The 24,599-nt window shown below is 39.2% G+C and overlaps 1 protein-coding gene across 19 annotated transcripts in view; it reads right to left on the reverse strand.

Annotated features, from left to right (window-relative positions):
* Positions 1-18,861: 18,861 nt before the first annotated feature.
* Positions 18,862-24,599, reverse strand: part of LOC132044464 (pre-mRNA-processing protein 40A-like) — a 39,179-nt gene continuing 33,441 nt past the window's right edge. For 14 of the 19 annotated variants that reach the window (XM_059434946.1, XM_059434943.1, XM_059434954.1 and 11 more), the window contains 5 exons: positions 24,078-24,185; positions 23,918-23,970; positions 23,199-23,301; positions 21,270-21,557; positions 20,862-21,170 (listed from right to left, as the gene is read on the reverse strand). In XM_059434946.1, the coding sequence (XP_059290929.1) occupies positions 21,024-21,170; positions 21,270-21,557; positions 23,199-23,301; positions 23,918-23,970; positions 24,078-24,185 (699 nt within the window). In that variant the 3' untranslated portion in view covers positions 20,862-21,023. Of the gene's footprint in view, positions 19,217-20,861; positions 21,187-21,269; positions 21,558-23,198; positions 23,302-23,917; positions 23,971-24,077; positions 24,186-24,599 lie in introns of those variants that run through there. The other 5 variants (XR_009412190.1, XR_009412191.1, XM_059434950.1 and 2 more) reach the window with 5 other exon arrangements.

Consider the following 24,599-nt stretch of genomic DNA (forward strand, 5'->3'; position numbering starts at 1 on the left):
GTGGCTACTAATTGAGTTAACAGAAGGATAGCCTGTCTCATCTCCTGAATTGGAGCCTCAGGTGGGGGAACTGGAGGTGCTGGAGCTGGAGTGGGAGCTCCTTCTTGCTCCCCTAATATCGGCGGAGTGCGAACAGCACGAGAGGAGGCCTCGTTATGGGATTCACCCTCTTCAATATTTATCGGCGGCTCCCGTCCAATCCGCCTTTCTGCTGCTATCTTACCCTTCTCGGCGGCTGTTGCTTTCATCTTCTCAGGCGTCGCTGAAAATGTAACACTGAATTAGGAAGAAGGGAAACCTCTCGTTATAGCTCTATCGCACGATCTAGAATACAAGGAAGGTCATATTTCCTAAATGCCCTGCAGCCTCCTGTCTATAAGTGTGGCGCGCTACACACCCATAAACAGGACTCTACTGGACACGGCTCGTAGACAAACCCCTAGGACCGCCTGCTCTGATACCACTTCTGTCACGACCCAACTAGGGGCCGCGACGAGTACCCGATACTTGTACCGAGCACCCCTTATCTATCTTTTTACCTCTGTTATTGAGTGGGCCGTATGAACTATACCATTTTTTTTCCTTTTGATTACACTTAGCATTAACATTAATAGCACAATTATAAACATAGGCTAATAAGCTTTGCGATCATACTATACAGCGACGGGGACAATCAGGAGTACAAAATATCTACTGTACATATCTGTCTACGAGCCTCTAAACATAGCACACATATACATAGGGAGGGCGAAACTTGCCGTGCCCGAATATATACACAAAAGTAGTACCAAGCTGGGGCTCCGAAACAACCGGAGCGCCGCAAAAATGCTGCCAGGGAACTCTCTAGGGATCAATCCGGCTACACGCGGACACGCGGCATGAAACGCGGCGTCCACAAGATGGGACGTCAGTACGAATAGTGTACCGAGTATGTAAGACATGGAAAATAACATAAACAGGAGCATAGATTATGAATAACAATATCATGGAGTCATAGATATATACGGAGACAAGAAAGTAACCTGTGCATAGGAACACCCCTTTCAGGCCGGATACCATGCATGCTTGCTTTTCCTTTTTAAAAAAAAACATTTCTTTTCATAGACATAGAAAATAGAACTTATGTTATGTCATGTTTTAATATATAGTATCGTATCATAACGTGTTATATCATATCAAGTCATAGTGTATCATGTAGTATCATAGCACCGAACTACGTCGGCTCGCCCACATTGCGCCGAAATACTCCGGCTCGCCCATAAATCCCGCGTCCGGGCATCCCGCGTCCGGGATGATAATCGACTCGACCGGGTGGTAGTGAAACATGTTTCCCTTCCCATTTCCCCCATGTATCCCTTCCCCCCACCCCATGTACATATACGTATTTCATATACAAATATCAATTAAGCATGCAGGGGAGCCCAAGAAAATCATGTATCCATCGGAGTGACGTAAGGTCGGTAACCTCCGATTATATTATGAAATAGCTATGGGCGCTTGTCCCACCTTGAAGGAACGATTAATATAAGGCGAGACTATTAACAGAGAGTAATATCATGAAAAAAAACATAAAACAGGATCATAAGGCGTCGTTTCGCATACTTGGAATCTTAAAGAAAATAGTCGTTATTCATGGATAGAGTTGAGAGTTCAAGAAATAACTTGACGTTCTTATATCGTCGGTGGAATCATGAACTTGGAACCTTTAATCATAGAATCATCATGGTCATATTCATCATGTAAACATTTTCTTCCTTGACATCATCCATGTAATTGTAGAACATGTTCATCGTCATTGTTGTAAAACTTACTTTGCCATAAACCTTTGTTACGGGAAATTACGGGCACTTTGGAAAGCATTTACTAGCTATCGGAGGAGAAGAATCATGCCTTGGAATCGATGGATTAGTTAAACAACTATTATTTAGTAATCGGAATGATAACCAAGAGTTTTCCTTTAACTTTAGTACGGAAACAAGTCAAGTGGAATAATAGAGGGCATTCGGGAATAGCGGGCCCACCTCGGGTCAATAGAGGTGGCGTGCACCAAAACTACATACGATAAGTTTCATGGAGCCGTTTATGAGGGTTTTAGTGTAATCCGGTTTCGTTTGACAAGTTATAGACGTTGGGTGCAATTATTCCATAAAATATGAAGAACTTAATTCAAATCTATTGAATGAAAAAGGGTTAATTTCAATCTCGGACTTCTAGGAATGGGATCATCCCCGAGGTTCGTATTCAAGCCTATTATGTCTAAGACATGCCAAAAGAAGGGAGAGTGAAGCCTTACATACCTTTTTCGCTTCTTTCACGACTCCAAATCCCGTTCCAAATTCGCCAAAATCTACAATTTGGTCACATTTACCAATTGTCAATTTGAGCGTCTAGGAGTTGAAATTTAAAGTAATCATTTGGCTACCGAAATTTCGGCAGCGTTTCCCCTGTAAATACTCCATCCCACCAAGTTCAACTTGGCCAATTTCAATCAACAACAAATGCCAACAACCATACTAACAATTTCAATAACCAACCCAAAGTACATTCTAACAATTAAATCAATACACTACTTCTTTCAAGACTTCAACTCCAATAAAAGTAATAACAACCTTATAATTTATATAACAACATCATTGCACACTAACATCTATTGTAATTCCATAATCTTCCAAGACAAGCCTCCAATTACTAATATTCAACTAACATTAGGCTTTTCTAAAACAATATAAAATTCCACATACCAACAACCAACATACTAAATATATGCCCACCATCTTTTTCATGAATTTTCCATCCATTTTTATACATTACCACATCATATATATACACAACATGGAATTAACTCAATCATTTCCAACACAACATAACACCCAAATACACACAGATAATTAACACATAGACACTACACACGGCCACACACAAACTACATTATTTCCATGGATTTTATCCACTTTTTTACATACTACACATACAAAATCTATTCATAACATATAAAGAATCAAATTCTTACCTTCTTCCTTGATTTTCCACTTAGCTAAGACTTGTAACTTGCTAGAATATATATTTTCTTGCTCCAAAGACCACTCCACCTTGCTAGGGGCCCTTGAATTGGTAGGAAAATAATTTTTAAAGAAATTTTTGCCAAGTTCTTGGAATTTTTGTCTTGGCCGAATGGCCTTGAAGCTTGCTCTTTCTCTTCTTTTTTTTTTTTTTCTTGAACTCTACAGAAAATTATGAGAAAAAAGATGACCATTAAGTCATCTTTTAAACTCATGGGTTTTAATCCTCGTATGGGCTTGGCCCATCAAGTAGGGTTGGACGGCCAACATGGCCCAAAACACTAGCCCACTTTCTTTTTTTTTTTTTTTGTCATACAATTCATGAAAAATTATTTTCCAAATCCCAAATTTACCCTTCGTCTTCCTCCATAATTCCACGAGGCATATTGCGAATTTCCCCTTTATGCCCTTGACCTTTCTTAATAATTCCGCTTCTAAATGCTTCATAAGCCATACATATGCTTAACAAAATAAAAATATGGCCTTGCTTGTTGTCCTCCTGCAATTGTCTTGAATTATCCGATTGCACAAAATGCGGGATATAACATTACAGAGGCCTTCCTGGCCCATTTTCTACCCGGTGAGGGCGGGCCGGGGTAGGCGTATTCTCGCTGTTAAGACGGGGGGGCGAGGGAGCGTCCGGGAGTATAGTCGGGTTTGATTCGGCGGCGGATATGCGCCGCTTATGTGACGACATGACCGGATGCTGGGGGGTATGTGATAGGCGGATAGTAACGGTTGGATTGTACGGTGATGGCGCCCGATCGGGGATGGACATCGCACGGATTCGAGAACGTGCCCGGGCATGGAGGAGCGACGCGGGGGCGTCGGCCGATAGGGTATGATGGGGGCCGACCCGAAGGGACCGGATCGCGGGATACCGGGAGTCTCGGGCGAGCGACCTCGGCGGCGGAAGGGCGGATATCTCCCCGGCCCCGGCGCGAGTACGCACCCCCACGGTCCACCGGCCCGAGAAGATCGAGAGGGTGCGGGATATTCGGGGGCGACCGAGCTCCGGGGTTTCGAGGCTCGCGGTTGGACGGAGGTTCCGGTAGTCGGATGAGGCCGCCCCGGACCTCGGTGTTCCTAACGTGGGAGGTATCACCCTGGAGGGTGTTATCGCGCCACGGGGCGCTTGTTTTGCCCCTTGTGGCGGTCGGGGTCATTTTTAAGAGAGAGTGTCCGTACGGGGGGCGGCCCATGTGGTGCGGCCCGGTTTTGAGTCGAGTTCTTTGGTTCGTCTTCCCCGCCCCAGGGCTATGCGCCCCGATGGGGGCGGGCACGCACGGACCCGGCCGGCCGTGGGGAGAGGCCGTGGCGGAGCCTCAATTCGGCGGTCCATCGAACCGGCCTATATGCGTTGACCCGTGGACGGGATCGGGAGGCGCCACCGGACGCGGGTACGGGTAATTTAGACTCTTTAATTGGTTATCTTTGATTGATATATGAACCGTTTTTGATAATTGTAAAGAAACTCCCCCGAGTGTTTATAAGATCCCGTAAGGCTAATTTAACATTCGAGGATGAATGTTCTAAAGGGGGGGAGGATGTTATATCCTGTATTTCGTACATTGGGACAATTCGGGTTAACTATGATAAGTTAGGGACAAAGCCATTCCGGGATGTGAAGTCGGGATTTTTTTGACCTTCGGTTTTGTTTTGAGACATAATGTGTTCATGAATTTGTTGGTATGGAACAATTAGGAAAATTTGGGACCAAAATTGTAGTATTGGAAAGTTGAAAATCATGCAAAATTGGCCTTGTGGCCGTGTGGCTTGATTGGATGGTCCCACATATTTTGTGTTCAATTTTAATTGATCCAACACATGTGTGGGCCAAGGACATTTGTATTATTCTTATAAGGTGTAAAAGATGACCAAGTCTTCACAATTTATCATCTTCTATACTTAGAAAAAAATAAGAGAACTTGAAGAGCAACCACCATACCATTCGGCCAAGAACCTTGCAAAACCAACTCCAATTCTAGCCATTCCAAAATTATTTCTTTGATGCAAACCCAGTAAGTTGAGGTCCCTAAGTAGCGTGAAAGTGTTATCCGGGTCATCCAACCATCCGTTGTGTAGATCGCAAACCCTAGCCTATTTGTGAAGTTGAAGAAGAAAGGTAAGATTTAATCTTGTTTTATGTGTTATGAATGGTTTATATGTGTTGTAGTATGCTAAAATGAAAGAAATTCATGATAGAAATCAAGTTGAAGTTGAAGTTGTGTAGGTGGTGTTTGGCCGAGTATGTGTATATTGTGTTGGAAGTAATGAATTAATGTTAGTTAGCATGGTTTGATTGTTGTAGTGTGAAGAAAAGAATGAAAATCATCTTTGTATATGTGTGTGGGGTTGGCCGAATGGTCCTCCCTTGGTGTAGTTGGGAATGAACAAATCGTCGTTATTATTTTGGTTGTCGTCGTTATGGATTTTGGGATGAAAAATGCAAGTTGAAATGATTCAAAGTGATGTTGTGTTGGTTGTGGGTTGATTTGGAAGTTAATGTGAATTTTATGTAATTTTTGTAGTTATGGAAATTGCATTGCTAACGTGTGGATTATTAGTGTAATTCATGAATTTGGAAGAGAAGAATATGGATCATGTTGTTCTCGGGTTTGGGGAAGAATTCGGGTGAAATGGAGAGTTGTTTGGATTGTTTGGAAAATTGTGTGAATTGTTTAAAGCGTTCTTGAATATTGGTTGAATGGTTTTTGATTAAGAATCGAATGTATAAACGTTGATATCGATTTGAATGTAAGTAGTTGAAGTGAGTATATTGGAATATTATGAATGTTGTAAAATGGTATAAAAGAGAGTTATTAATGCTATGTCGCCTTTCGGATTGATTATTGATGTTGCTAGGTTGGTTGTTGTTGTTGTTGATTTGGCCGAGTTAAATTCTCGGGGTTGGTGTATTTACGGGGGAAATCTTTGCCAAATTTGTAGAATTAAGGGTTAATTTGGAATTAAATGCCTAAATGGCTATAGCTAACAATTGATATCGTTGACTTATTTGTAGACCTCGGGGAGTACGAGACATAGGTTGGAGTTTGGATTAGCTTGGAAAGCGTACGAGGTATGTAAAGCGCAACCCTTCCTTCTTTTGGCATGCCTTAGTCGTAAATAGGCTATGATACGAGCCTCGAGGAAATTCTACTCTCGCGATCCGACTATGTCTGTGATTCTTATTTGTTCCTTAGTCTTCGTATGTTTGATATGATAAAATGTTGGCTCTTATGTCTTTTGTATGACTAAGTTTAAAAAGTTGCATAAAAGTTTGGTTTTTAAAAAAAAAAAAAGAGTTTTGTTCCTAAATGATTCCGAAAACTACGAAAGTCCGTAACTTTCACAGACAGAACCGGATCGCCTCGATATGCTCAAAAATGATCCCTTGATGTATGATAATTATGTTTTCCATAGGCGGGCCCGGCTCGGGTCGACGCCCGTTCGTGGGTCCCGCGACCTTCCTTATGTACTTCTGACGACTTTTGAAAGGATATGACATGACTAGTACTCCGATTTCAAATACGATCAGTTTACTTACCTTTTGAGTTTGTAATAATAATTCGGTAATATATGATGACTATGGTTTTTCGTAGGCGGGCCCGGATTGGGTTGACGCTCGTCCGTGGGTCCCGCGACTTTCCTTTATGCATGATTTTGGTACGTAACTATGATTTCTCAAGTTCGGTTTGATATGCTCCCGAGTGATGTTCGGAAGGGAATGCGTTTGACTACCGTTTTGGCCTATAAACGATGGTTCGTGTGATTAACATATTAAGTTTTTGAAATTGTTTTAAACCGTATTTGGTTACTTATAACCTTGTTCGTGTATTCTCGTTATTACATTTTTCGCAAGACCGGGCCGGTTATGTTATCGTACGCACCGTGTCGTGATCGAAATATGATGTCCGGTTCGCCGAACCCCTTTTTCGGCCGGGAACCGCGTATATATTATGGTGCTATGATGTGTCCGCACGCCGAGCCCTTTGGTCGGGTACATCGTGTATATGTGCTACGTTATATGTTATATCTATGGATTCTGGAATATGCTCAGTTGGAATCAGAGCCGGTGGTGGGGCAAACCCAATGGTGGGGCAAACCCAATGATGAGGTAAAATTCCACATTGGTTTTAGCAAATCCCACATTGGTTTAGGCAAATCCCACATTGGTCTAGGCAAATCCCACATTGGTTTAGGCGAATCCCACATCGGTTAGTGTCAGCTCATATGATAAGGTATGATATTATGATGTGCTTCGGTATGTATATGTATGATCTGTATTTCAGGAGTAAGCGTGTTGGCATTCTGATTATTATAGTGTCTTCTGTGCCTCTGTTGCATGACTTGCGTGTCAGATGACAGCATTTTGGTATTCTGGTTATTATGTCTACTTTCTGTACTTCTGTTTCGTTTATGACTCGGCCCACATCGTACCTTCGCTTTGCATACTCGGTACATATTTGCATCGACCCCTTGTCTTCGGGGGTCGCGTTTAAATGCCGCCCGCGTGTACAGATACGCGTTTTGGTGATCCGGCGTAGGATTTCCGTTCGCATTCGCAGTGCTCCCTTTGTTCTGGGGCTAATATTTTGGGTATATACTCTTCCGATGTATATGATTATGTTATTCAGGGTACGGCGGGGCCCTGTCCCGTCATCGGATTCGGTTGTTCTGTATTAGAGGTCTGGAGACATAGACGTGGGTTATGTACGGCGCTTGTTCGGACGCGTTGCGTGAGCCGTGTTTGGGCGGCCCATCCGCCGGGTGCGACTTTATCTACGCCCGTATGTATGCTTTGATATGTTATGTATATTATGATAGCCTTGTCAAGCCTAAACATATTGGCTTGTATGCGTTAGTCTGGAGCCACGTTTGATTTTTATGAATGTTCGAATCAGGTTAATAAGCGCGTATGGGTGCCCAGCTCGGGCACTAGTCACGGCCTACGGGGTTGGGTCGTGATAGATACTCCATGCTAGGAAGAAACGGAGGCTAATCGTCCTCTGGACTAGCACAGCCATAGATACTCCGGTCTAGGAAGATACGGAGGCTAATCATCCTCTGGACTAGTACAGCCATAGATACTCTGGGCTAAGAAGCAACGGAGGCTAATCGTCCTCTGGACTAGCACAGCCTGCCCATATAAGCCCAAACACAAACAAAATACAGATCATGGCATATTACCGAATCATCAATCATAGCTTAGAGCCAAATCTCACTTCTTAAGTCACCATCTCAACATAGGGCATTTCAAGTCATAACCGATTTAGAATCTTATTGAAATCTCTTATTCAATTTCAAGTTCAAGAAACCCATTCAATAACAAAACAAGTTTAAGGTCCCACCTTTAGAAAAATAAGTTAAATCATCCAATAATGGCAAAAGCGAGTTTCACAAAGTAGTATAGTTTGTATAAGGTTGGATGCGGGCTTGACCCTACACACGCATGACCTTGTCTAAAAGAAATCATCTTTAAGTCCCAAAGAACTTCAACCAAACAAAAGTTATAATCATGTTCATATTCCAAAGGAAGATTTCAAGTCACAAACAGTCATCCACACGTTTCAAGCAATATAACATACTTCAAAGAAGGATTTTGAAAAGTAAACATACTTCAAGATGGATTTTTGGGAAAATCTAGACATACTTAAAAAAAGATGAATTTTGAAATATAAGCATACAAATCACCTTCATAGTCAAAAGAGTATGTCCAAAAGAGACATACAAATCACCTTTATAGTCAAAAATGATTTTAAAAGAGACATACTTCAAAAGAAGGTTTTCAAAAGAGACATACCTCAAATCCCGCTAAAATCTAGCAAAACGGAGATCCCAAGGTTCAACAATCACACTACAATGGTTTTAGATGAGAAAGATTAGAGCTTTAATCCAATTCTACTCATTTTATAGAAAAACTAGGGTTTTAATGTCTAGAACGTGTTATTGAAAGTTTCATGAATCATTCATGGATTATAATCCCCTAGGAAAACCTACACTATTCTAAAACCTTTCAATAACATCAGAAACATCAAGGATCATATCTTTTTGAAGGAATCTCAAAGTCTCCAACGTTCCTTTCTTCATCTCTTTCTTTAGCTTTCAAGAATCTAGGGTTTGAAAAGATGAACTAGTGTTTAAGAGTAGTGAATTGACATTAGAATGATGTATTAATGATACGAATTGATCAAGAACTTACCTTATATGTTTTGGGGAAGCCCTGGGGTTATTTCTTCTCAAAAAGTCGGCCAAAGATGAAGTAGAATGAAGGTTTAAGAAAATTTCACATTCTTGGGGTTTTTATAGTCGAGCAAGACGCGTGACGCATCGTGCGATTCACACATTTTACCCGTGAAACGCAGCCCTACCGTACAACGTGTCAGAGGGGCGTGATTTCTGGTGTTCATCCTGAGATTCGCAGGATTGAACCGCAGGATGATCCCTCGAAACGCACGTTAGTAAAACGGCCATAACTCTTTACTCACAAGTCCGTTTGCTCCACTATATACAGTTGGAAAGATATTTCAAAGATCTACAACTTCTATTAGAGGAAGTTTTCCCAAATTCGCAACGAATTTTCACAAAATTGGCCTACAAGATAGGTCAACAAAACTTAGGTGATTTTAAGAACTCTTATGAACTTCACTACTTGGTTTGATTCTATAACGACTATCTTTAACCCAAATTCATCCCGAAAGGATTCATATAGTTAAAATATCACATTTAAACCATTATACACATTCACACCTAACTCGAATTTACGGAGTGTTACAGAAGGGTTAGCCTTATATACCTTTACGTCTTCCTAACTATGTAACGTTCTCCTCCAAAGTCCACAAAATCTACATTAAAGAGGATTCACACTAAGGTTAAGTCTTGAAAACACTTCTAAGTTCAAACTAGTGCAATTAACGAACTAATGAAATTTGGGCAGCATTTCCCCTATTTTATCAACTTCCACCAAATTACAAATCAACTCCCAAACAATAATAATAACATTCACAATACCATATTCAAGAAGTTACATTCAATTCAATCTCAAATTTATCCAAAATCCCTTTTTCAAGTTCATCTCATAGTCATCTTCTTCACCTCAACACTTTATAACTTCTCCACTTTAATTCTTTTCCTTTCCAAGAGTTACTAAACCTCTATATCAACTCAATCATGTAAATAATAGGAAAATCATACCTTATTATAGAAGAACTTCACCTTCCCCAACTCCTTTCAAGACCAAGTTTATTACAACTTTGAAGAGAAGCAAGAACAATCACCTTCCATGGATTCTCTTTGGGTTTTGATGTTGATCTTCTCTCATGATGCTATGGAAAGGTTTGGAGTGTCATAGAACCTTCAAGAACTCTCAAGAACCTTCTTTTAATGTGGGGAAATAAATAAGGAAAGTTAATGTGAAGAATGGAGTCTTTTGGGGTTTAAAAAGGTGTCCAATTCGCCCCACCGCTCCGTGTTGCAGTGAGTGTGCGGCCGCATACTCCCTCCACGGCATGGGGGTGGTGTTGGACAGAATTTACACCCAAAATAGGGAGTTTCCGGCCAAAATGCAGCCCAGCATACTGAGTATACGGCCGCAAATTGCTCCTTTTTCCCCGGTTTCGCGAAAGTGCGTTCTTTTTTATTTGTTTGACCTCCAATCCTTATGGAACCTTCTTGGAACTTGTGTAAAACTTTGTTAACCATTTAAGGGGCCCTGTAGCTCCCCCTCAAGGCATTACAAAAAAATGTATAACTCAAATGATACGAAATCTTCCCAAAACATGACTCAAATTCCAATTCCTTTGACGAGCTTACTTCCACCAATTCATATGACTTCAAAACCTTAAGGTGCACCCTTAATTTTATCAAATACCGTTACACCTTGGAATTTCGTGTCGCTTCCATTACGAGTAGACTAGCTGTTATACCCCGTGTCTTAGCATATTCGAAAAATTTGGAAATAACCTTGGTTTGTAAGGAATAAGGTCATGTTTGGATTTTTATTAATATGTGTATGCCGGTTATGGAAGTATGGATGTGGAGATATCGAGCGAGGCTAAGGACAAAATTGGAACTTTGAAAAATTGGTTTCATGAATTTCAAGTTTAGCCAACAATTGGGCTAAAAAAAAAATAAGAAATTTAAGGCCCAATCCATATAGATGGCCGGCCATGGTTCCCATAAGCTAGCCAAGCCCATGATTTAGTTGTCATGTGATGGTCATGTGCTTTATTAATATAAGGGGGCTTAATCATCTAGAGATTTCAAGAAAAATCAAAACAAATCAAGAAAAAAGAAAAGAGAGCCATTCGGCCCTAGAGAGAAAGAAGAGAAAAAAAAAAATCTTGGAGCTTGGTCTTTGATTCAAAAACTTGGTTCTTCTTGGATTCTTACTAATCTCAAGGTGCTCTCCAAGTTGGTATAATTTTCAAGGCAAGAAAGTGCTCCTTTTGGCAAGAGGAAAGAAATTGGAAAAGGTAAGATTCTTACTTTTATGTTGGAGGAATTATGTATATGTTGTAGCATATGTAGAGTACATGAGAATCATGAAAGTGTTGCATGCATGTGATGGCCGTGTGGTGTGTGTTTGTTTTGTAGCCGTGGGTGTGTGTATGTTGTATGTCTATGGTGAGTTGAATTTTGTGTTGTGTTCTAGTTGTGGTTATGGTGGAATTCATGTTGGAAATGAAGGTTGAATGAATTGGGTTGAATTTGGAAAAAGTAGGTGTTGGCCGTGTAGTAGGGAAAAATAGAAATGAAAATGAATTATTTTTGTTTGATATGTTAGTTGTGTTGTTATGATCCTTATGACATAAATGAAGGTTTAATGGTTTGAGTTGGAATTGAATTGGAATGTAGAAGATCATGTCACTTCAAAATGATTTTTGTGATATTATGGAAACTAAGTTGTTAAGATGTGAATTATGATTATAGTTGATGTAACTAGAAGATGAAAGCATGCTATGAATAAGTATGCCAAAAATTAGAAGTGTTGGATGAATTATGGCTTTGGCGGAAAGTTTGTATATTTTGTATATCTTGAGTATATATTGTAGAAACGCTATGAAATGCTTCCGAATGGTATTGTAATGACCTTGATTAGTAATGAGTGAGAGCATGTTGGTGTTGATTTGAAAGTGTGAAGTCGAATTGGGAATTATTGCATTATGCGGAAAGTAGACAAATTGTGTTATATTGTAATTTGTGTTGATCGTTATTGTTGTGGTGTTGTTGTTGGGTTGTTGTTGATTGTTCTAGCCGAGTCAAATTCTCGAGGATGCTATATATGTAGGGGAAATGCTGCCGAAATTTCGGTAGACAAGTATGGGTTTAAGTTGAGTTCATAAAGCTTAAAACTCACATTTGATAACAATGACCATTTGTAGATTTTTGACGAAACGGGAATTGAAATTGGACGAGCGTAAAGCATAACCAAGGTATGTAAAGTCTTGCCTTTCCTTCTTTGGCATGTTCGAGTGTAACAAGCTTGAAAGCGAGCCTCGATCGCATACCTTCTCACACTCCGAGATTGAAAATAGCTCAAAAAATCATTCGAAGATTGAATTGTCCCTTTACCTTTTGTCGGCAAAATTGCCTATATGTGTATAATTTCCATAAATGGAGTCGGAACACCCTAAGATGGTTACGGACGACTCCCTAAGGTTTATTATCCATAATTTACGTACGCCACTATGATTGGGTCCGAGGTGGGCCCACAAGACCCCGATAGTTCTTGTAAGACGTGATTGACTCCGTTTTGTCCGATCTTTTTAGTTAATTCTTGGCTATCGTTCTGCTATCATATGATAATTGTTATGACTGTTTTTATGAGTTCCATAATATAGTACGACATCTGGAACGGTTCTGGATATTCTGTTCTGAAATAATCTGTCATGCCATCCCAAATGACACGTATGCATATCTATTATGACTATGATCCGATAATTCCGATTTGACTTATCTTCGAACTATTTCGTTTCATTAAGTACGTATGTCGGTACGTATGTATATGGTTTCTCATTGATCTGTTCGTGGATGCCTCAATGCTTCCTTCGGCTGCGCCGGGCCGGGTTACGTGATTCGTGCACTTCCACTGCATTGTTCACCGCGTCCCTCGAATGTGCGGGCGGGATACGTTTATATCGATTATGATTTGATTATGTGATATTATGGGGATGGCGGCCAGGATGGCATTTGATTTGATAAATACGTCCACCGCGTCCCGTACTAAGAGGCGGGTTCGTACCGCGTCCCTTATTAAAGGGGCGGGATCGATATATGATATGTATGTACGAATATGCTTATGACTGCGCATGATCGAGACTACGGTTTGAATAAAGATACGTACTGTCGCATTTACGCACGTCGATTCGGACTACGATTACGTACGTCATACTTCGAGTTAGGTTCTATTTGAGAGTCTTTTGTTACACCTCGTATCTCGGACTCGTTTACGATTTAAAATCACGCTCTGTGCATCGATTTGCATTGTGCTTCCGTCGACCACATTTTGTACCTGCGGTCCGTATTGAAACTCACTTGCCCACACTCCCTAAATCGACATATTATGATTACGTACATACACTCGTAAAGTCCGACCCGCTACGGATCCGATTCGTACTGTTATGATTTTACATATTTGACTCGATTATGATTATGTATGTTATATTTCCGCTTTACATACTCGGTACACCTTCGTGCGACCCACTTGTTCTTCGGGGTGCGTTACATGCCCGCGGTACAAACGCGCCGCGTGATACGCCGCGGTTTAGGACATCGGTTTGATGTCCGAAGGCTCCTTCGATCCGGAGGGCGATACTTTTGGTATATATCTTCTGTTGTTTGTATGCTTTGTACATATGGTCATTTGGGTACGGCGGGGCCCTGTCCCGTCTTCTGATTCTGTTCTGTATGTTAGAGGCCTGTAGACATGCTTGTGGGTTGTGGGTTGTCACTGTTCTGGTAGGTATGTCCAAGTTTGCGACTCTGTCAGTTCTGATAGCCCCAACGGCTTATGTGTAAATCTATGCATGTGTATACTTATATGCGATGTATGCTATATCTGTATGGATCTGTGTATATCTAATGCGGATTAGCGGTTAGTACGCCAGCTCGTCGGCGGTACGTATGGGTGTCCAAATAGGACACCAGTCGCGGCCCACGGGGTTTGGGGTCGTGACACTAGCATAAGACTAAGGTGAACATGAAGCCCTTATAAGTTTAAGAAAGGTATTTAATGATTTTAAAAGTATACCTTAAGATTCCAAAGGCATTTGAGGCAAAGGAAGTAAGTTCGTTGGAGAAAGTTAAGGTTGAGCCTTGTTTTGGGAAATTTCGTACCATTTGAGCTATGCATTTCTTAGAATTACTTCGAGGGGGAGATATAGAACCCCTTATATGTTTAATGAAGTTTTAGACAAGTTCCAAGAAGGTTCCATAAGAATTGGAGGTCAAACGAGTCTAAAAGAACGCGATTTCGCGAAACCGGAAGGTGCAGGGGCAGTGTGCGGTCGCACATTGAGTGTCTTTGAGCCGCACGCTGGTCGCCAACTCCCCATTTTGGGTGAGTTCACTGCCGAACATCATCTTGGGCGAAGCAAGACTGTGCAGCCGCACACTAAGTGTGCAAGGCCGCATACTCATCGCACATTAGGGTCGGGGAGTGATTTTGCCACCTTTTTAAATCCCAAACGACCCCAACCTCTTTTCTAACTTTCCACATGTATTTACCCACTTCTCTAGAGTCTTTCAAAGAGTTCTTGAAGGTTCCATACCACTCCACACTCTTCCATAACCACCTAAAGGGTGAATCAAGTGTAGAGAAGATCACTAGAGCTTGTGGAAATCAAGGTTTCCTTTGGTGTTGATGTTGGGGTTTTCTTTCAAGTGGAGTATCTTCATCCAAATACCATTCCTACATAATCAAAGGTGAGTTCTACACTTATTGCATGTCATTAAAGGTATTGAGGGGTTGAAAGACTTAGATTGGAGAAGCATGTAGAATATGAGCACAAACATGGAGGAAATGGTATTTTGAGTAGTAAATTAAATTGAATCATGATTCTTAGTATGAGATGAGTATAATATCGTTATGAATGATGTTAGCAACTTTGAGGAAGTATTATATGAATAACGAACATGGTGTTGTATTGTACTCATAGTTATGGATGGGTTGAAAGTGAATTTGAGAAGTGAACAATATTTAACTTGAGAAATCTATTGATTATGATATTATGAATGTTGCTATTGATGTTTGGGAGTTGTTATATTATATGGAGAAAGTTGTCAAAACAAAGGAAATGCTGCCCAATTTTCGTTAGCTCTTAGTTATGCTAGTTGAGGCCTAAAGTATGCTTCCAGTTACCTAACCTTAGTACGAATTCTCTTGAATGTAGAATAGTGAACCTGGAGGGAAGCGTTTAGTCGACAAGGTTAAAGAGGCGTAAAGGTATGTAAGGCCAGTCCCTTTTTTTCCAAGGCATGATTCCTATAACATGATTTCCTTTATCTTCCCATGACTTTCTTACATTCCAAAGAAAATTATAAGTCTATGATTACTAAGAGCTTCTCATGAGATAAAGATAAGAGATGTGTTATGAACATGACAATGATAATGATGATTCTATGTCTAGAGATTCTAAAGCTTATGAAAGGATGCTAGTATGAGACTAATGATCTTGATGTATGATTTCCTTGATTGTTATTCATTATTGATAGTCTCTCCTTATAATGCTAGTTCCTTCAAGGTGAGACATGACGATTATGATTATTCCATAAAATAATCGGAGGTTACCGACCTTACGTCACTCCGATAGAGTTACAACTTTTACTTGAGCTCTTATGCATGCTTCATGTTAAGTATATGATGATGATTACACCGTGTCTATATGGCACGGGCAGCACCGCTAAGGCGGGCGGCTTATGGATGATGACAGCACCACTAGTGGGCAGCGTGAGATGGTTAACCCGGATGCGGGAGGCCCGGACGTGAGCTAATGATGTTATTGATTCAGACAGTTTGTGTATGTATGTGTTATTCTGCCTCAAGAAGCAAGCAATTACAGTTATCTTTAGCAAGCAATTACAGTTATCTTTTCTTCTTATGCTTTCGATATTTCCTTATTATGTTATCATATATGCCTTACATACTCAGTACATTGTTCGTACTAACGTCCTTTTCTTTTATGGACGCTGTGTTCATCCCACAGGTAGACAGGGGGACAGCGCAGACGCTTAGGAGCTTACTCAGCAGTTGTACAGGAGCACCCCACTACTCCGGAGGTGCAGCCTATTGATATATTTTTTTTGTTGTACATATTTGGGGCATGGCGGGGTCCTATCCAGTCCTTATGACTTCAGTTAGAGGCTCGTAGATACTTATGGTTAGGTTGTAGATGTTATAAGACTTCTTCGGGTTTTGTAGCCTTGTGGGCTTATGCATATATATGTATTTTGGGAGATTCAGAAATTGGCTTATGACAAGTTCTATGTTGAAAATGATATATGTCCAGGTTGAGTATGATAGATAGTATGATGAGTGGTGTTCGGTAGCCAGCTCCGGGTACCCGTCACAGCCCACTACCTGGGTCGTGACAAATACCCTCCTTAACCTTATAAGGACCTCATATACACTTTAGGCTTGCGTTAGTCTACTCATAATGCGAACGACACGAAATTTCCAAGATGTAACAAGTGCGATCTCGGGTCGATCGGCTAAGACATCTCACTATCTTGTCAGAATGATGAGACATGCATAATCATTATTTCTAGCAATTGAATTCATAAATAAACCCTCGTAGGGATAACATAAAGGAATAGCCGGAACCAACGGTAGACCCTTATCCTACATTGGCATACGTAGTTTCGTGCGTTTACGCGTTTTCTTGGTTAACAATTCATACTCCCAAAAACATTAACAATATAAGAATGGCTTAATGGCCGTGATTATATTTCATCATCATGAGATTCATATCTCAAGTGCATAAAACATAGGTTCGTCATATTTGTAACATTTTTTAAGAAATATCTTCAATTGAATATGTAATCATAGTATTTACATGAAACATTGGATTCAAGGATGTAAGATAATGAGAACCTAAGGAATTCATAATAGGTTCATGATATTCGGAGTGAAACACATGAACAACACTCAATGTTTCATAATTTAGGGCACAACTAGAATATAGAAGGACAAGCATTGATCATGCAATTCGTGGTATGGGGAAGATCGAGTAAACGTTCCCACATGAGGATAATTTTCCTTACATACCTTAATCGCTACAAAATACCCAAAAAAATGAAACTTCGAAGAAGAATTCCAAAAATCTTCACTTGAACCTTTGTGAAGGTTTTTCTTGAAAACCCTATGATTGTAGAGTGGAATCTCGTTAATAATCCATATACGAATGTTAGAAACACTTAGAATTACTTAGAAATATACAAAAGGGACTTACCTGTTATGGGAGGATGAAGAGAGGAGAGTAAGGTGGGAGGATGAGGAGAGGAGAGTAGGTCGACCTAGGGTTGTGTGGAAGTGAAAATAGAATGAAATTTACGTAAACCGGCGTATTTATAAAAAGATAGGGCACGATCTGCGGTACAGTATGCTTGCCACATATTGCAAAATGCGGTTGCATATGCAAAAGCATATTAAAATAGAAAGGTTGACAATCTTGGGGTTAAAATGCGGAAGGCACATTCAATTATGCTGAAGGCTTATCCAATATGCGGACCGCATATCTACCAAGTGGACTGCTCAGCAACCTTTCAGTAAAACAAACATATCTCCTTGTAGGAAAGTCCAAATGATAAATGGTTGGATGATTTGGAAACTGGACTCAAAGACCTTTAATTGGATAGGTAGTTCGCCACATAACACTTCACATACAAAGACATGTGGTAGTTTGAAGTTGGACCTTGTGCGAGCTCATTCGGAAACTTAGTCTGTGGCGTAGCTTCAATTCAACTTGGTGCTAGAGCTCCCCTTAGACCTTAGATTACTCCTTACACACCTCCTACACTAAAACCTTGACCTTTACTCCTAGGCCCAACCAAATTCTCCAACTTTGGGTCTACTTACCCGCATTAAAGAGTTCAACCTCAATCTGAAAGTACGGGTGTTACAAGCACCCCCTAGTAGGAAGACTTTTGCGCGATTAATTCGATCTTTACTAAGGTAATTCAAATATACAATTTTTTTTTTAATATGGTACAATATTTTTTATTTCAATTTCGATTTATGTTGTACGGTTAGTCGGGTAACTAAGATTTGTTCAACTTCGACTTATCTGCAGTGAAAAATTATGACTTCGAAAATGATGGAAACTTTCACAAGTTACTGTAATAGCAATTTCAAGCCTTTAGTTAAGAAGAAAGCATACAAATTAGTTTTGAAGTTTTATAGTTATTCAAAGAGACAAAAATCTAAAAAGGTATAGCAAAATGGTAATTAATAATCTGCATTTTATATGACCATTACCTTAATTCATATTTTTATATTTAGTAATAAAAGGTTTTAGTAGGAAGGATTTTAGGATTTGAAACCTTTTTTTGGTTAATATTAAGTCTGGGTTCAACATTGTGGAAGATGTAGAAAGACCACAGAGTTGTAATGTCGAAAGCTTATAACTTCAAAATAGTTCAAGGCTTCTGAAATCGACACTGCACAAGCTTGTTTCACAAGTTTGAGAGGACTAAATGGATCCCTCTCATAAAAGGCACCAACATGCTGCCATCACAAACTTGTCAACCAAAGAATTGTCTGCTTCTAATATGCATGGCAATTGGCGGTATTGAAAGACCATAATTCTAGAAACAAAATCAGAACTCAAATACACAGGCACAGGACGAATTCATATCGCTTAAACACCTCAAGCTGAGGGAACTACATGTTACATATTTTAAGAGTTTGACGATATCAACCCATCTCTTGGTTGCAACAAACATGCTAATACCAAAACTTGTACATAAACTTGATTAAATTTCTACAAGCAGCAAAGACAAAACATCGAGGAGGATGCACGGAAGAAAATTATGCACCTCAGCCCTGAATCGTCTTACAACTTTCTTCTGGATTGAATGCGGCTTCACCGACAGACCAACACTAAGTTCTCTCTTTGATACTACCATCCTCAGGCACAAATCAATTTCCTACTCCCCTGCTTTATGAAACGTCACATATAATGATAGTTCCCCGTATAGTTCAAATAGAGTGGTACTTCGAACATAAAAACAACTGTATCAAGATCGAAGTTAAGATTATGTCCAAAATGGCTTCAGAATGTCCATGGTCTTGTCACCTTCAGAGAATCCACCGTTGCGAACAGTCAACATGAAGCAGAAAGGTACTTGCCTAGGGACACTTGAAGTACACTTGCGAAGTTCAGGAAGTTTTAAAGCAACGGAAGCAACTCTCTTTTACTCCAAAGTTTGAGGAAATACGAAGCACCAGAAAGAACAACATGAGAGAAATGTTTGGATCTCACACACTCAAAACAAACCTTGATAAAATCCAATCTTAGGACCACTGATATAATAGACACTCAAATAAGACTAATACCTTGTTTGGACAAGCTTCTAAAATCAACTTATTTTGAAAAGTAATTTTTTTGAAAAGTGCTTTTCAAAAAATACTTTTGGCGAAATGCAATTTCTGTTTGGCCAATTAATTTAAAAAGTACTTTTGAACAGCAATTAGTGTTTGGTCAAACTTTTAAAAAGTGCTTTTCAAAAAAATATTTTTGGGCAAAAGCTACTTTTTTTAATTTCTGAAAAACTGCTTCTGCTACTCCCCAAAAGTACTTACTTTCTCCCAAAAATTTGGCCAAACACCTCACTTTTTTTTTAAATAAGCACTTATTAAAATAAAAAATAAAAAAATAAAAAAACCACTTTTAAAGAAAAATAAGCTTGGCCAAACAGGCTATAAAGCAAACTAGACGCTTAGATCTGCAAAGTAGTCATATTGGAACTCAGATAGGGGAAGCCATCCTGCATGCCATGTTAGTGAAGTGAACCAAATGTAGATTCAGCTTGATATTAAATTACTATAGCAGTGTCCTTTTGTTAATACTCAGATGATAACATGCTTCCATAAGGGTCCAGCAAAGATTAATCAAATTACCAACAGAGAGCAGCCATTTGCTAATGGGGCCCCAAAAAGCTTGGTTTAACGGCCTTGAGCTGACGGTTGAAAGAGACCAATCATTAAGGAGCATGATGTAAACATATTTCTTAGAAAAGAATATAACCTCGGATGCATTTCAGAAATTTTATTTGCAGTATTTCACTACCATGGCAGCCATTCAGTAGATAATGGTCCCACCTCTCCAATATCAGTCATATTACAGAATAAGACATCTGTGAAGTGCCAATACGAGCCAAATGTGTAAGGACCTGAAGAACTCCTCTGACTTTAATATGGCAATTACCTAAGGTGTAAGCTAGAGCCTAGAAGGGTAGAAACTGCAAGTGTCGGACCATACAAGAATCGCACCCCCAAGTCAGATGGACTTCATTTCTTGCTCAGCCATTGTATATGTGAGGCCTTAACTTTCAACAAAGGAAAAGTAAAAACAAAATTATAAGACACTAAAACTAATGTTAAGAGGTCTAACAGCTTCCTAAGGATTCAGTTATTTGTCAATGTCCATGGCATACTTGTGTTGCTTCACTACATATAATTTTTTAACTAGTCAAATAATAAAAGTTTAGTCCATGTATGAGTCAGTACCTTCCAAATTATATCCCCAAGCAAAATAATGCCACCACTAATAACATATCTAAACTAAAGACAAGAAGACTGAATTGACTTTGCTGCAACTAATTGCCAAATAACACATTATCATCAAGTACTTTTTTTCTATTTCTTTATTTTTCTTTGGGGAGGGTGCGGAAGGGGATAGTAATCGCGCTACATCATATGTACACAATGAAAGGCACGTTTGAGAAATCATTTCGAAGAAAAATCTACTGAACTTCTCCATCCTCACCAAATTCACAATCTTTGTGATCCTCATAGTCACCATCCCTATGAGAATCAGTCCGATGATCTCGCTTTTGTTTCTTATGCTGGCCCTCCGAATTAGCTTCCGAACTCCAGACGTGCTGGTCCATCTGTTATATCAAAGCTCTATATATTAGAAAGATTCAGAGTTACCAAAAGGAACAATGTGTGTGTCTAATCTTTAGATATTTTCAATGATGATATCAGACCTGTTTTGATTTCTTATGATCACTGTCATGTCTGTGAGAACTTCTTGAATGATCTTTCTCATTTTCATCGTCATCAAAGGAACTTGTATGCCGCTTGCGGTGTTTCTTATCTCTGTCACTTCCTGACCTTTTGATCTCCTCGAAACTGTATGTCTCAGCCTTGTCGCTGTCTGTACCATCTTTCTTGGTTCTTTCTCTCTCTTTCCTGCTTTTTTCCCCTCTGTCTTTATCCCTCCTATGCTTTTCCTTCTTCTTTTCTCTATCTTTCCTTTCCTTCTCTTTTCTTGCCTGCAGAGACACAATTCAGAGCCATTGAACTGCAACTGAATAGAGAATTATTATTTTTTTCTATTTTAGCTATTAGTTAAGAACAGTGGCTTTCCACGCTAGCCGCCAACAAATGCCTCTTTCGGGAATGATGGGAATTTGCAACCTTCTCAAGATTCAAGAAAGGAACCGAGTGTGACAGATAGCGCCAAACCCAAAGGTCTTAACCATCATATTAACTTAATTGGGATAGTATAACTTATAGTAAATGTTGATACCTCATATTTACCATTATTGACTCACACCATCAGCTATATTAATTTTCCTTTTAGTAACTATTGCAACCCAAACATCTTACCTCATATTTAACACTACTGCCTCACACCATTAGCTATATTAACTTTCCTTTTAATAACTATAGCAAGCCCAACATATTTGAAAATCTTGTATTTGTAAATCAAAGTTGTCACACTCAATACAACCAAGGAAACATGAAAGCTTCATTATTTTACACTCATTATTTTATACTCATATAGGTTGTGAAAAGAGAAATTAAGAGAGAAAACTCTTGTGCAGATTTGGAAGGCCTAACTTGTAATTGGATTTAGGTGTAATCACAGTTTGGCATGTTTGTTCATCATGGAATTGGAAGTAACTGAAAGGAAGAAATTACACTCCGATTCACTTGGGGGGTAATTACATGGTGTAATTACCTGCTGACTTTTCAAATTCTTTCTTTTTCGTATATACACATATATTTGTCACATTACAACTTCTTTACATGTTAATCTGAAAAAAAAAACTATTTATTTTTTTATAATTACGAAGATCAAGCTATGTTATTACACTTGTGCAAACTGCAACCAAACATGACACTGGGAATTACACTGTGATTCTTTTGTGAAAAACAAACCAGTCATTGTAATTACTCGACTTTGTGATTACTTACCTAGTATTTAGATTGTAGTTTGCAAACAGACCCTTATTGAATTTGTTTTCTTAATTATACTCTCAATTTTCAAGATGCCTCTCAAACTCAAGAAAGTGAAGCAACTTGAGTTTGCTTATTTTGAAGGGAAAAAAAAAGCATAGTAAACAGTTGCCTGAAATGTATTGCCAGAATAGCAATCAATTGGGAATTCTTTCTTCTTGAAAGCCCCGGTAATTGCACAAAGTGCTTCTAGCCGCACAGAAAGAAATGAATAAATTTTTAGCTATATTATGTTTCCCTTTTGTAACTGTAGTAAGCACAAAAAATCCTACCCAAATATTGCATTTGTAAATCAGAACTGCTTATAGACTCAATACAGCCAAGCAAAAATGGAAGTCACCTTATTTTATACTCGTAAGATACAAGGTGCTCTTCACTAGAAAACGTTATTTCCACTGTCCAGCCTAGAAGGAAAAGTGAATTCACATGAAGTGGCTAGAATATCAATGCCCAACCAGTTATAGATTGCAGCCCCTTAAAAGTAGTTTCAGCGACCCTAAGTTTGTCTTGAAAGAGAGTTCCGTAGAATCTTATGGTTCCACAAGGGTGAGTCAAAGCTTTAATAAAGAAAATAGAAGACAAACCATATCAACCAAAAGCACACCCACACCACATCTACTACCCCCACTCAAAAGTAGCAGGAGAATAAGGGTTTGTAGTAATTCAAGTACCTTATCCTCTTGACGCTTCCACTCCTTCTCTTTTGCCTTTTCTTTTAGTTCATTAACAAACTTGTCAAATATTTCCAGCACCAAGCTCTCATCACCCATTATTCTGAAAAAACAATAACAGCAAAGTAATCCACATTCAATGTTACGCATAATGAGAATTGTGAGATTATGGGTAAAAAAGTAAATATCAATAGCATTTCATCTATAGAAAAAGAGGCTAGACAAATTAAAAGTAGAGATTTAGCAGCATACTTCATCGGAAGCTTGAAACAATCAACAAATATCAGAAATTAAAAAGCTGGCAAGTGCTAGAGCTATTAAACACTGTTGGAACAACTAATAATTGATATCAACCCTTTCTTGAGTGATAAGTTAACATTAAGAGTGACTTAGCGAAATGGTAATATTTTTATAATAAGGTAACCTTCAGTGTGTGAGACTGACATGATAACCAACTACACCACGAAACCTGTTGTATGACTCACGTTATTCTATAAAAAAAAAGACATAGCCTACTTAAATGTTGAGCAATATAAAGCAACAAATTATTCATCACATCTATTATTCTAAGGTACTTTCTAGAAGTATGTGAATAACTGAGTTGAGAATATTGGAGTTAGTCCTTGAAAATAATATCAATTATCAGAGTCTCCAAATATATGATCCTTGCAGTCATGATTACTAATTCTAGATTAATAAAAGCGAACGTAGCTCCTTGCCTATCTCCGAAGAGGGATTTGCAGTCCTCCCATTTCGACAATGCAGTAATTTCCTGCAACCACAGCAAAAAAAAAAAAAAAAAAAGGATTATGGTTTAAAGGAAAACATTATGGGATCCCGTCTATTGCAATTTGGGAGATTATAAACTGTTTACTATACCTTTGATGCATGAAGAAGTTCATAGAACTCATCTACTAGACGTTTATGCCTTTTAGCTTCTTTTTCTTCTCTCTCCCTGGCCCTTTCTAGTAACTCTTCAAAGACAAACTGTGCAGTTGAAATACGCACATTCAATACTCAATGACCCGGAGCGTCCAAAAGCGTATAGGATAAAGTTTAGAAAGGAAGCATGGTAGAAGATTCAACATACATGTTCAGCATAATCCATGTATGTCCTCTTGTTCCTCCGTTTGGAGGGCAAGGGGGATGTTATGTAAAAGTTCTATTACCCTATTTTTGGAGCAACTCCTCACATAATAATCTTTGGCAAAATGCCTAAAAAAAGTTTTGAGATATTGAAAGTATAGTAAAAGCCTACAGGAGAACCTACCAACTGTCTAACCATAATTCTTCAACAGGATACCTTGCAATTCCTATTTTCCACGTACATAGATTATACACCATGAACACAAATAACATCCAAAAGCCAAATGATATTTGAAGAATGAGATAATATCCTCC

The sequence above is a fragment of the Lycium ferocissimum genome, unplaced genomic scaffold (genome assembly GCF_029784015.1).
Source record: "Lycium ferocissimum isolate CSIRO_LF1 unplaced genomic scaffold, AGI_CSIRO_Lferr_CH_V1 ctg4585, whole genome shotgun sequence".
Taxonomy (NCBI): Eukaryota; Viridiplantae; Streptophyta; class Magnoliopsida; order Solanales; family Solanaceae; genus Lycium; species Lycium ferocissimum.